Source organism: Zymoseptoria tritici, chromosome 5 (genome assembly GCF_000219625.1).
Source record: "Zymoseptoria tritici IPO323 chromosome 5, whole genome shotgun sequence".
NCBI classification, from domain to species: Eukaryota; Fungi; Ascomycota; class Dothideomycetes; order Mycosphaerellales; family Mycosphaerellaceae; genus Zymoseptoria; species Zymoseptoria tritici.
In genome coordinates, this window is record NC_018214.1 from 2,498,951 (window position 1) to 2,513,306 (window position 14,356).

A 14,356-nucleotide genomic window follows, 5' to 3' on the forward strand; every position below is an offset into this window, starting at 1 on the left:
TTGGTGGATTAGTGGATTAGTTAATTAATTAATTAATCTATGGCTCTGGTTGCTGGATTGTTGCCTTAATTAATTAATCTATAGCGTCTGCGTTAATTAAGGGTGGATTAAAGGATTAATAGTAGTGTTAAAGGGGTAGTAGAAGGTGGATTTAAGGGTAGATTTAAGGGTGGATTTTGCTCTATATACACCTATTCGGCCGCATATTTAAGCACGGCCGCAGCAGTTCTGTTACCTACGCAAACGACTCGTATAGAAGCTAGAAACGACGAATCTACTATTAAACGCTCGGCTAATAAGAAGGCTAGAAACTCCTTTAGTTTTTATAACTTAGCCGGCTATATTTATAGTAGTAAGGGTAGTAGAGGTATTGTTCGTAAGGCTCTTAGTAAGGGTAGTTATAAGGCATTATAGTCGGTTATCTAGCTTCCTTATTAGCCTTATTATCTACTAATATTACCGCCGGCTTAAAATTAGTCTATATAATAACACCCTCTCTCGTCTAGCTCTATAGTAATATTGCTACTACAATAGTATCTTCCTTAAGGCGGCTACGCTAGTTAGTAACTATTAAGCCGGTAGAGCTAAACGTACGTTTAGGCTCGTCGCTTATCGGCGGTATTATAAGGACGTCTAGTACTATACGTGTTAATTAAGGCTATTTAATACGGTAATTCTACTACTATTAGTAGACGTTGTCGACGTTATAGTCTACTTTAAGGGACGTATAAACCGACTATTGCTCGGCCGGTATTAACGCCGTCCGCTACTACTTAGCTCGCTCTTTATTGCTACTATTAGCTATACTAGCGAAGTCGTCTACGTCGTTATTAAGGACTCGTTAGTAGCGTAGGCCGGTCGTATGCGGTAGTAGTAGTTATATAGTAACCTAAGAAGCTAATTAAGAAGGTGTTATCTCGCTGTTCGTAAGGTCGCTATTATTACTATTAAATAAGCTCGTAAGCGTATATTTATGCTACAACGCCTTTAACTTAGCCTTCGTAGCGGTAAGCTATACCGGCTTCTTACTCTACTTCTTCTTAAGCTACCGGATGTTATATTGAGGGTATAGGACGACGGCTATAACGTAGATTAGCGTATTGTCGGTAAGGGTGTAGTAGGTATCTAGCTTCTACTACGCGAGGTTAATGTTAGCTCGGAAGTAGTGCTCTTATTAGAGCTCTTATAACTCTAGATAGTTAGTAATAATAGCCTCTACGTTGTCGACTATATAGAGTCGTTTTACGCCTTCGAAGTAAGTAAGGAGGTATTTAAGGACTAGCAACACCTACTATATCTAACTATACCGGCTAACCTAACCTTATAGCTTAATCGTTGCCTTAGTTAATAGCCTAAGGATCTTATAATACTACTACAACACATACTAGTCCTTATATAAGAGGCGGTCGTCTAGCTATACTAGTCGAGCCTTTATTGCCGGTCGCTTATTAAGGGGCTTATAGCTATGCTTATAGAGCTAGTCGTTCTACGAGGGTATTAGCTAATAAGGTCGATATTTATTATGCGCTCTTACGTGCCTTATAAACAGTCTATTCGTTAAACTCTAACTATATAAACTAATTAATAGTATCGCGGAGTATAAGGCTACGAGCAATTATAGTATAGAGGCTGTTCTACCTAGTGTCGTTGTCGCGAATAAGCTTATATATAACGTCCTTACTATCGTTGCTCGCCCTCTAGAGGCTCTCGAATAACTCTACGCGTAAGGTTAAACGAAGGATGTATATAATAATGTTATAGAGCTTGCTAATAGGCCCTCTCTTACGCTATATAAGTAGTTGTTGTCGCTCTACAATGCCGTCCTTATTAAGCTCGACTTCTAGTACATCGTCGTCGCCGCTATATCTAACGAGTAACGCCTTAGCTACTAGGTTAATAACATAGCTAATATAGCGTAGTCGTCGTTTAATAGCATCGAAGTAGAACTCCGCCGCGAGAGCCGCTATATAGGTATTATTATTAGCCGCGTTGTTACTATAGAAGAAGCTAACCTTGTAGTAAGGGATACTAAACTAGTATATAATCGTACTAACTATCTTAGCAATATTAATACCGCTATAAGAGCTATAGTAAGTAGGTAGCCTAAGGACGAAGTTCTAGACCTTACCGGCGTTGTCGATAAAGTAGACGATTAGTCCTATAAGAGTAATACTATTCCTTAAGGTCTATATATCTATTAAGAAGTAAATAAGGCCGAGGGTAGTTACGAGCGTCTTAATAACGACTCCGAGATAGCTGTTATATGCCTTATAAATCTAGCGGCTTATAGTCGTATTATCTAGTAATAAGTTCTTAACGAGGGGGTTTAGGTAGATAAGTAGTGCACGCTAATACTCGTTATTAACCTTACGGAAGGGGATGTAGTAGAAGACGATCTATTATAGTAGCAATGCCTTAAATCGAGTAGCATTAAACGTAGTAGCAAAGCAGCTTATAGTAATAGTATTAGTGTCTTTAGGAAGGTTAAACAGCTCTATAACTCTACGCTTCTTTATTGTTTGTTTGTTTGTTTGTTCCATTTACGTCCTTTCGGAGTCCAAGACTATGTAGGACGGCCTTGCGCGCAAGGCAGTAGATCTATTTACAATCAAATTCTTTCGGTATTCTTTGACCTTAGGGGAAAACCCCGTGCCTAAGGTAGAATCTGCAAAGCAGAATCTACCGAAGGACTTCAATCTACGCTTCTTTAGTAACCGCCGTGTAGAGGCTATAATTACTCTATTACGATTAATCTTATAAACATCCTTTATGTACTTATTAGTACTACTCGTCTATAGGCTAGTCTAATATTAGTATAGTATACTAGACCGCCGCTAGTAACAAGTCCTATAGACCTAGTATTTAACCTCTCTTATAGACCTAGCTATTAGCTTATTTAAGCGATATCTATATAACTATACCTACGAGTCCTTGTTAAGTAATAATACGGCGATGCTTATACTACGTAGTAAGTGCCTCGTAAGGTCGAGCCCTTCGTATCTAGGGATAACCGGAGGCGGCGGTGCGTTAGCGACGTTACTCGTATAGTCGTTCGTCTACTAAAACTCGGTAGGGATTAGTACCTACGAGGCGGCTATCGAGGGGGTAAGGACGCTGTCCGTATTATCGGTAGCTATAAGAAGAAGGTCTATAAAGGCTAATAATAAAGGGGTAAGTAGTAATAAGGAAGGTAGTAGCATTATAGCATAGCGCGTTGTTATTATAGTTAGAGCGTAAATAAGGGATAATGTTAAATTGTAAATTAGCGTATAGCTTAGTATCTCTAATGCTTAACATTGTTAGCTTCTTCTAGACAACATTATGTATAATATAACAGTCGTAAAATAATAAGTGTAGGCTCGTTAGAAAGCGCTAGGTCGTAAGAAAATTACAAAGTTTAGTAGGTGTTAGTATATTAAGTTTAAAAGAAGTTATTAGTTATTTAGCTATTTAAACAATTTATTAATAGAGATATAAGGATCTAAAACTTAAATTCCGATGCTAAATATTACTGTATTCTACGATCCTATATAACTTTATATTAGAATATCGGATCGTTACGATTTTTAATTTATAGGATACGGACGAGCTTACTCTATATATGTAGTACCTAGTTATAGTATTAGTGTAGTATCTTCGACAGTCGAATCTATAATTAAGAAATAAAGGAGGTAAAGCTTAGTAGGATATAGCGCTAACTTAAGGCTCTACGTATAATCGACGTAGGGTCCCCGCGTTTCGGCTACTCCCTTATCTAATTAAAACCTCCGCTCGCCGCATAGCTCTATAATTAGGGTTCGCCCTTAGGTTTACAACTTCTTTAAATTCTTCGAATTAACCCTAACTATTACCTTTATAACAATACTACGCTCTACCGTACTTATAACACCTCTAAACTATTAGAATTAACTAATCTAAGGCCTTACGGATTAACTAATCCTCTAAAATCGCTCCGCCTGCGGCGCGCTAGCCTCCGGCGGTGCCTATAGCAGGCTCTTACTAAGTTAATTAATCGCATTAATTAATCCTTTAGATTAATTAACTAATCCTCACACTAATTAATTAATCGATATAGCATAGATTAGTAGATACAATTAATCAACCCTGGCAATAGTGTTAATCAACCAATCCACCGCCTTCGGCGATTGATTAATTGATTGTTCAGCAGACTGTTAGTGTGTGATGACGAGGAGCCAGGCGATCGAGTTGAAGATGGAGCACCGCATGGTCGATTGAGGTGGGCGGGGCGCTGAGAACAAGATGGGTACAGAGCAGTAGAGACTTGCTGAGGAAAGAAACGAGGAGAGCTGTGATGCGGCAGAGATGTTATAAGAGTTCAATCGGGGTATTTTCGATGCGGATGCCCCGGCGAACTACTGCTAGCATACCTTGCCTTCCGACTGTTGAAAGGGGAGGAGATCTTCCCGAAACCAGCTTCACGGAATTACGATCCATAACACCCTGTCGACCGTTCGCACATCGAATCGGCTTCTTTGAGGGAGACGTCATCTTTGAGAGTGCTCCGGCGGTTATGACATAGTAGACTGGTCGGCCTCCTATATATAGAGCGATTTCGTTTCTGCCGACCAGGTTAGAACTACCTGTCATCCGCTAGACGCCGACACAGGCATGAAGTGCTGCTGAGTGCTGACGCACAGCCTTCAAAGGATTACAAGGACCAGTGCTCACGTGGAAAGCTCTATCGGTGTCCTCTCCAGGCAAGCATCGACAAGTCTACAGACGAGCATATCCGCGAGGGAGCGAGTCGTACAGTGTTGCTTCATACCGACTCATCTATCAACAAGCCTCTCCCACTCGTGCAAGAGCAATATCATCAACTTATGCGGCCCTGCACACGATACACATCCCACCCCAACAACCATCTTCCAGTCCAAACCTCATGATCCAACTCTCTTACTTCCAAACCTTCCACCCCCTCCCCTTCAAACTCCCCGTCCTCCCCTCCTTACCCTCACTCCCACCCACCAACCCAAAGAATCTCTCCGCCTTACTCCCCCTCCTCTCCTTCCCTCTCCCTCCTTGTCCGTACCCGTCCTCCTCATCATCATCATCATACTCGTCCTCATCCGGGTATCCTTCATCATCATACTCATCATACCGCTTCGTGCCACCTCTAGCCTGTCCCTGCTGCTGGTATAGCGGGCCGCCGACCGGAGCACTACTATGCCTATACGGCCCAGCTCCATTCTTCAGACCGACGCTGGGGTGTGGGTTGTTACTCAGTCCACCTGGTCGTCCATTGGTGGGAATGAACGCGTCGTTCGTTGAGGAAGCTGAGGTCTGTCTTTGCGTCTGCTGCTGCCGCTGATGGGCACCGATCGGAGGACCTGCTAGACTGAGACCTTGTTTGTAGGCTTCGGCGTGTTGGGTTTGGTGGTGGAAGAGGTGGTGTTGGACGTGAGGTTGCTGGACGGGCGGTGGCTTCGTGAGGTCTTGTCTTGGGATTGAGTTTGCCTGCGTTGATTGCGACTGCGACTGCGATTGGGTCTGCGATCCGCGTTGAGCTCGTTGATTGTAGCCCACGGATTGAGCTTGGTGGAAGTCCCTCGTTGCGCCATCCATGGACTGTCGACCTGCAGTCGAGAGCACTGGTTCTTGGGGATCAGAGCGCTGATGCTGTACAGCGCCTCGTCCAGTGGTCGACAAGCCGAGAGCATCGGCTGGATTCGCCGAAGCAGCTTTCGCCGGTGGCGGAGGACGATACCCATCATCGCCATCAAGCTGGTCTCTCCTCGGCTCATGCTGCTGCTGCTGACGCTCATCGTGATGGCGAAGCTGGATCTCCTCCTCGCTGTCACTCTGACTCCACTCCTCCTCGCGCTCATCACTCTTCTGCTCCCGTCTACGCATACTCTTCAATCGCTCCAACAAACTCAATCTCTTCTTACGGTCGTGCCCTCTTCCACCTTCCTCGTGTTCATCCTGCACCATGCCTCCTGTAAAGCCAGCGTTTTGCCCTTCATTCACACCAGCAGGCACACCACCGCCAGCCATACCCGCCAGGCGATTTGGTCCATCGCACCACAATGCTGGCACGAGGAGTCTGTACGGGATCGTGCGACCGATCGGGTCATGCTGGTCGATCTCCACGCAGAGACTCACGTCCAAGCCATCTTCCAGATCGATGTGACCAGGTGCCCTGCCGTCCGCATTCCCATCTGTTCCGATCCGAGCAGCGGCCGCACGAGAGGCTTTCTTACTGAGATCCGTCGGTGCGCGGTGGAATGAAGGTCTCCTTTGGGTAGCATTCGCATCGAGAGAGGGGCGCTGAGCGGTCGGCTTAGATGGGAAGTATCCCTTGTCTCCATTGGTGGACTGCTGCTGCAAGCTGTTGGCTCGCTGGATTGAGCCATCGCGGGAAAGAGGTTGTGCCATGTCGAATGATGGACGTCTCTTAGACGAGCCGGACAGTCGTCGGACAATGCTCATTGGACCCTGCGACATCGCCCTCTTCATCGAGCCCGGCGGGAATCTGCGATCTTTGTTTCCGCCTCCGTTCGGCGCAAACGCGCCGTCCTCACCGCCCTGTCTATCCGCAGCCTCCATCTTCGGACTTCCCGGAGGCGTGTTTCCAGGCACATACTCCGAGATCACGCAGAAATTCCTCCTCGGCATGAGCGCTTGATTGTTCCTCCTGCTCGAGTCGACATCATGACTGAACATCGGGATCATCACCTCCTCAGTATCGCGATCAAGCTTGTGCACTTTGTTCCTCTTATTCAACACATCCGCCATCATGTTCGGCGGAGGGGTGTTAACGATCGCCGAGCTGATGACATTGGGCATGTATCTCCAGTCCTTGTCTTTTGGAATGGCAAGGTCCTTCGCCGAGTAGAACTGGCCGATAGCCGCGAGGTGAACGTCTCCTCCGAGGATGGTGATGCGGATGGACTTCTCTCGGGCAAGGTCTTGCAGTTCTTGGATCAGCCAGTTGCGTTCAGCTTTGTGGTGTTTCGCCGTCCAGTGGTCGTCCAGGTCGTCGAGGATCTCCACGCCGCCGTCGAATTTGTTGACGAAACCACCCAGCATACCCTTCCGACCAAGCGCTTTGATGGGATCCATGACACGTGATGTGAGTATGTTCTCGAGGAAGTTGAGACGAGGATAAGCGATTGGCACACCGAGGAGGACAATGAGGTGTTTCGTCTCGTCCTTGTGCAGCTCCGCACGTAATCTGTCGAATACGACATCGTACGTCTCCTGCGACAGGATCTCATCACGCATACGTTCGGTGCGGCAGTCAAGACCCAGGAATGCGATTTTGCGGCCGAGGTGAAGGAAGACGGATCGGGAGAGTTGGTTGATATAGGGACCCGGAGAGCGTCCAAGCAACCAAGACGGCTCGTCCTTCTCAGTCTCCGCCACGAGAGACTGATGTTGGAACAGCATGTAGTACTTGTGCGCAATGGCGCCCAGTCCAGTGAAGACCCGCGTAGCCATGAAATGGTGAGGATAACTGCCGAAGCCATCAATGATATCGTGATCGTCCCAAATGTTCACCATCGGGATCTGCGAATTCGCCATGCCGAAGAGACCCTGCGAAAACCACATCGCATACCGATTGAGGTAGAACTCTTCAAGTTCATTCTGCATGGCCGGGGTGAAATCAGCATGATGCTTGTGTTCGGGATTCTTCATCTGCAGCCACTCTTTGAAGAGCTCCGTATCGCGCATGACTGCATCGTTGTAGACTTGATCGCCGCCTCCGAGCATGACATGAAAAGGCTTGGACTGGTGACGGTTGAGCACGTCTCTCCACAAGGGATCTGGACCTGAAAAAGTGTCCGAGTCGACGGACATGGAGAAGCCATTGCAGGAGTGGAACATGATGTTCATAGTGTCGCCCTTTCCGGGCACCCAGAATGCCACAGCTGGTCCATTGTTGATGCGATATGCGACCCGAGTCTGCTTGCTGGCCAACTCGACTTCAATTGAAAACCGCCAGAAGGTGTGTCCTCGCTCGGAATGCAATTTCACAGCTTTGACCTCGCGGAATCGACCAGCCTTCTCGCCGTCTTGTCTCTTGATCCTCGACTTGTCCTGAAACGTGATGTGCTGCGATTGTCTTCCGTCCGGTCCTGAAGTCTGCGGTCCTAGCACAGACGTGCGAGTCGCCGCATACAGCCCCTCGTTGTTCTCCTCACGACTCAGATCAACACTCGGATCGATGTCGTGCACGGGACGAACATACAATGCCCTTCCAGTCCTTGACAACTTCACTTGTCCGGCCACAGGGTCCTCAAACTCCGGCGGTAGTTCATGACTGTCCAGATGGGCGGGCGGAGGTGGCATCAAATCCATCTGCTGCGCAAACATCCTCAGCACCGGAGCGGTCGAAACGTCCGACTGGTCGTCTTCGGTCAGGATCATCACACTTCCACGCCAGACTTCCTTCTCCACCGCTCGTCCACTCCTCGACTGACTCGTCTCCTTCCGCATGCCCGTATACCGAAGCAGAGGTCCGCACTTGAGGTACAATCTCGGCTTAAATCCGTTCGCTTGTTCTTCGTACGGTCCGTCATACTGCGCCATATTAGGCGGCGCTCCTCTCGAAGCGCTACCACTCGAGCTGACACGCCGACCTTTCTCCCACCACGCAGCGTCTCCGCCCTCCTTTTGCGAAGCTTTGACGGCCGCGTCCAAGTCCAGATCTTCGACCGTCAGCTTCGCGACTTTGGCTTGTCGCCATTCGTCGAGAAAGGGTTCAGGCGTGTAGCTTCGATGTTGGCGATGATCCCGGTGGAACATGCCGCCGAAGTGATGGTGGTCCTTCTGCACGTCTCCGTTGCCAAATCCGACCTGTTCTCGCGCTTGCTGTCCGGCGGCCGTCTGAGGTGGAATCGAGTACGGTACACCGTCGCCTTCAGTCCGGACTTGCTCGGGTGGAATAGGATCAGGATCGTCGTACTTCTCCGCGGCTTGACGTTCTTGCTTGACGCTAGCCATGCGGTCGCTCTTGATGTGATTGTGCTCGTCCTTCTTCTTCTTCTCCGCCTTGTAGCCATCGTCTTCCCTCTTCTGCACTCTCAAACTTCCAGACTGCCCCTCTCGCGACACGGGACTGATCGGTGACTCCCCCGACATTATCGCCTGTGCCTGCATCTGATTCTTCCGCCTCTCATACGCCAATCGGCCCCTCTCCGCAGCGACATGATCGTAAGCGGCTCCATTGTTCAGTCCTGCCCAACCACCCTCCTTGATCCTCGTTCTCGTCGCAATGTCACCATCTGTTGATACCCTGGCACGAGTTTGACCACGATCAATGGCCTTCGCCTGGTTCGGAAACTCGTGCTGGGCGAGGTTCTCCTTTCTCGAACTTGGCGGTATCCTCTCGGCCCCAGCATTCGTCGGTGAAGCCATGTACGTCGGTGACATCGGACCGCCAGAGCTTTGTCTTGATCTTTGTGCCATGGCAGCGCTGTCACTAGCCGCCCTATAGCCATTCCCGCTCTTTTCTCGCGCGACTCTCCCTTCCGCCCGCTCTACTCGAGCTCTCTTCTCGTCTTTGCTCCACACCTCTAGATTCTGTAGCGGGCTCTTATCAGGAACGGAACCACGCCGTTTCGTCTCGGAAGCGCTAGAGCCTTGACGCTGAGGTTTGATTTGCGGTTGCATTGCGAGTGGAATGGCTAGCGGGAATTCTGGCGCCGTGCGCGGTGTCATCGCTTCTTCGAACCAAGGTTTGGAGCGCATGTTGGGAGGGACGAAGTTCGGATCGACGGTCAGAGCGGGCTGGTGAGGAGCTTGCGAGGATCGAGACTGCGACGTAGGTGATGCCATGGGAGGCTCATTCCCACTGCGGTCCGAGAATGTTCGTCTTCCATCTTGCGCCTGGTCTTGCGATCGGGGTTGTGGTGATTGGTAGTATTGATATGGTCCTTCGGGGACCGAAGCAGAGTTCGAGCTGAGGAGCGCAGATGGACCCGAGAGTTGAGAGAAGAAGCCGTCGTTGTTCTGAGCCCAGAGACCGGATTGACGGCGATTGTGGGTGGCCATGTTCGTCGTGGGTGTATTACGTGTATCCTGGTTGAATTGCTGCTATGTGAGTATAGTACCTTACTCTGCCGAGTGTCGTGCGCGGATGACTATCGCTCCATGCTGTACGCTATGCTCCGTCAAACCCAAGAATGAAATGTACAGAAATGGTGACGAAGGGAAATGAACAAGGCGTCGAATGCAGCGCTTGTATGCAGGAGAAGCTGCAGCTGGCCGGATTACCTATAATTCGTGGTGGCTGGCCGCGAGAAGTTGGAAGCGTGGGTGGCTGGTCAGGATTATCTCCGTGGGTCAGATATATACTGTGCCTTGGTTGAAGTTCAACTTTGCGATCACATATCAGCTCACTGCGAAATATGTATGTTGTACCATGGTTGTGAAGTGAATGAGAAAGAACGGATTGTGGACGTTGGAGATTGAAAGACGTTGTGGCTTGATGCTCCACTGGTTCCCGTCGTGTGAGACCGATCGACGGCGGACTCATCTCCGTTCCATTTGATACTCGTATTGCTCGTACTGCTCGACATGAACTCGTCTCGACGTTGCTCGGACATAACTAACACGATCACAGCCCCTCCGTTCTCCTCCCCTTGACCTGCACGTCCAGACCAATCCGACCTACATTCACCGCATCGTTCCCCTGCAACTCCACCCTTGGTCCAACATATCCCCTCTTCCTCTTCCACCAAGACCAGCCCGTCAAACAGGCGGTGATCCCGACAAACATGACACTAGCCCAATTCATCCCCTCCGGACTCGCCACTGGATATGTAGACGGGAACATGTACAGCGCATTGAATACAAGAATGTACGCGCACGCCACGGTGATGATAGCATCTCCCTTGACTCCGCGCATGTAGAAGGGTCCAGGCAGGACAATGATTCGAGAAGTGGTGCGGAGGATGAGTGATGGAGGAGCTGGAGATGTGGGTTGCCTTAGGTAAGCACAATTTATGGCCTTCCGTCTTCACATGAAATAGTTGAAGGACTTGCCAGTATCCGCGCGAACAGAAACGCCATGACAGGACACTGAACAAGGCAGTTTGGAGGGAATATTGGATACGACGAGCAGTCTCTCAATACCGCGGGAAGATCTTGAAAGTGAGTGTTCCTCCAGGACTACATCAACCACGATGGCTGGCGAACATAGTGCCAAAAGGCGCAAACTTGACGACAACGACGACTCCGCCGAACACCCACTCTCCGTCCAACCGCTTCGCCGACGTCACGACCACTCTCGCGACAACAAAGCGCCATCGCGCGACGAATCCCATCGAAATGGCAGTCCCAGTCGTCCTCACGAGACCTTTCAAGGTCCCGAGCCTGGTATCTCCAATGCAGATGCCATGGCTCTCGACCGCGACTGGTACAACTATGGCGAAGAAGGAGCCGTGCTAGGCGACGACTCACATAACCCTTTCGGTGGAAACGAAGACACAACATGGGCCGACAAGGAACGAGAGCGAGAGCTGCTGGAGAAGAAAATGGCTGCCAGAACGAAGGTGAATGCGAAGTTTCTTCAGCGACAGAAGGACAACGATGCGTGGGAAGCGAATCGTATGGTTGCGAGTAGCGTGGCGCAGACGAGAGATACTTATAATCTGAATGGACTGGACGACGATAATGAGGAAACGAGAGTACATTTGTTGGTTCACGATTTGAAGCCTCCATTCTTGGACGGCAAGACGGTGTTCACGAAACAGCTGGAGCCGATCAGTGCGGTGAGAGATCCGCAAAGTGATATGGCGGTTTTCGCGAGGAAGGGCAGTCGAGTGGTGAAGGAGAAGAGGCAGCAGAAGGAACGGCAGAAGCAGGCTCAAGAGGCGACGAACATCTCGGGAACGGCATTGGGGAATGTTATGGGTGTGAAGGAGGAGGACACAGATTCTGCGGCACCTGCTGCAGCGGGCGAGGAAGAGACTGGGAAGAATCAGAGCTCGAAGTTCGCGCAGCATATGAAGAAGCAGGATGCTGGACAGTCCGACTTTTCGAGGACAAAGAGCTTGCGAGAACAGAGAGAATATCTACCGGCGTTCGCGGTGAGGGAGGAGTTATTGCGGGTGGTCAGGGACAATCAAGTCACGATTGTGGTGGGTCAGACTGGTTCAGGCAAAACGACGCAACTCACGCAGTTCTTGTACGAGGATGGATATGCGAAGAATGGTATGATCGGGTGTACGCAACCGAGACGTGTGGCAGCCATGTCGGTCGCCAAGCGTGTGAGCGAGGAGATGGAGGTTCCTCTCGGTGGTCTAGTCGGATACGCCATTCGGTTCGAGGACTGCACAAGCAAAGACACTCAGATCAAGTACATGACCGACGGTGTACTTCTGAGAGAGTCTTTGACGAATCCAGACCTCGACCAATACAGCTGCATCATCATGGACGAAGCCCACGAGCGTGCGCTGAATACGGATGTCCTTATGGGATTGATCAAGAAAGTCCTCACACGGCGGAGAGATCTCAAATTGATTGTCACATCAGCGACCATGAACTCGGACCGTTTTGCTCGCTTCTATGGAGGTGCACCTGAGTTCTTCATCCCTGGACGAACATTCCCGGTCGACATCCAATATTCCCGCTCTCCCTGCGAAGACTATGTCGACAGCGCAGTCCGACAAGTCCTTGCCATCCATGTCAGCCAGCCAACCGGCGACATTCTTGTCTTCATGACCGGGCAAGAGGACATTGAAGTCACTTGTGAATTGATAGCGGAACGGCTCTCTCAACTCAATGATCCCCCCAAACTCAGCATCCTCCCGATCTACTCTCAAATGCCGGCAGACCTCCAAGCGAAAATTTTCGACCGTGCTGCTCCAGGTGTTCGTAAAGTCATCGTCGCGACCAACATCGCCGAGACCTCGCTCACTGTCGACGGTATCATGTACGTGGTCGACTGCGGCTTCTCCAAGCTCAAGGTCTACAACCCTCGCATGGGCATGGACACACTTCAAATCACACCCGTCTCTCAAGCCAATGCCTCTCAGCGTGCCGGTCGTGCTGGCCGAACCGGTCCTGGCAAGGCATTTCACCTCTACACCGAACGCGCTTTCCGCGACGAATTCTACATCGCCACAATCCCCGAGATCCAGCGAACCAACCTCGCCAACACAGTCCTCCTCTTAAAGTCCCTCGGCGTGCGAGATCTCCTCGACTTCGACTTCATGGACCCTCCCCCACAAGACACAATCACCACCTCCCTCTTCGACCTCTGGTCTCTCGGAGCACTCACCAACCTCGGCGACCTCACCCCTCTAGGAAAACTCATGACCTCCTTCCCCATGGACCCCTCCCTCGCCAAACTCGTCCTCACCTCTTCCACCGACTACTCCTGCGGCGAAGAAATCCTCACCATCGTCGCCATGCTCTCCGTCCCCTCCGTCTTCTACCGCCCGAAAGAACGCCTCGACGAAGCCGACGCCGCCCGCGAGAAATTCTTCGTCCACGACTCCGACCACCTCACCCTCCTCACCGTCTACCAGCAATGGTCCGCCAACGGCCGTCGCGACCAATGGTGCGTCAAACACTTCCTCCACCCGAAAGCTCTCCGTCGCGCGGAGGAAATCCGAAACCAAATCTCCGACATTATGAAGTCCCACAACTTATCCGTCGTATCGTGCGGCTACGACCTCGACATTGTGAGGAAGTGCATCTGCTCGGGTTTCTACCACCAAGCCGCGAAACGGAAAGGGTTGGGGGAGTACATCAACCTCCGCACGAGCGTGTCGATGAATTTACACCCCACTTCCGCATTATATAATAGTGGAGATCCACCCGATTACGTGGTATATCATGAACTAATCCTGACGAGTAAAGAGTACATGTCCGTCGCGACGAGTGTGGACGCGCATTGGTTGGCGGATTTGGGAGGGGTGTTTTATAGTGTCAAGGAGAAGGGGTATAGTGCTGGGACGGGGAGGAGGGAGGTGGAGTTTTCGAGGAAGGGGGAGTTGGAGAGGGAGATGGAGGGGGATCGGAGGGTGCAGAGGGAGAGGGAGGAGGTGGAGAGGAGGGAGAGGGAGAGGGGAAAGGGGGAAGTCAAAGAGGTTGTTGTGGGGAAGGTGGTGAAGAAGGTGGGTGGGGGTGGGAGGGGTGGGAGTGCGGTTGTTAGGCCGGTTATTGGGAGGAGGAGGTAGATTGGATAGGGTTGAAGTAAAGTGAAGTGAATGAGCTGATGATCAGCATTTGGATGCATAGGCCTTATGATGTCTTGTGCTGTGCCTAAAGCATGAACCAGCGGGGTCTGTATCAGAGATGCTCTCGGAACCGGTGGGGAACAAGGTACACGAATCTTCTCATTATAGATTACATTTCTTCGAAATATCCCACCAACACCAAT

At 50.2% G+C, this 14,356-nt stretch overlaps 2 protein-coding genes across 2 annotated transcripts; one reads left to right on the forward strand and one right to left on the reverse strand.

Moving 5' to 3' along the window:
• Positions 1 to 6,603: 6,603 nt before the first annotated feature.
• MYCGRDRAFT_42194 (uncharacterized protein) lies at positions 6,604 to 8,460 on the reverse strand (the record flags this gene model as incomplete). The annotated part of the gene is made up of 2 exons (XM_003852396.1): positions 6,604 to 8,041; positions 8,336 to 8,460. Coding segments are annotated over 2 exons (1,563 nt in total), but the record flags the coding sequence as incomplete, so codon positions are not given.
• A 3,980-nt stretch (positions 8,461 to 12,440) lies between these two features.
• On the forward strand, positions 12,441 to 14,153 carry MYCGRDRAFT_41853 (uncharacterized protein; the record flags this gene model as incomplete). Its single annotated transcript, XM_003852316.1, has 1 exon — positions 12,441 to 14,153. One exon carries the CDS (start codon positions 12,441 to 12,443, stop codon positions 14,151 to 14,153), a length of 1,713 nt encoding a protein of 570 aa, XP_003852364.1.
• Positions 14,154 to 14,356: the final 203 nt, after the last annotated feature.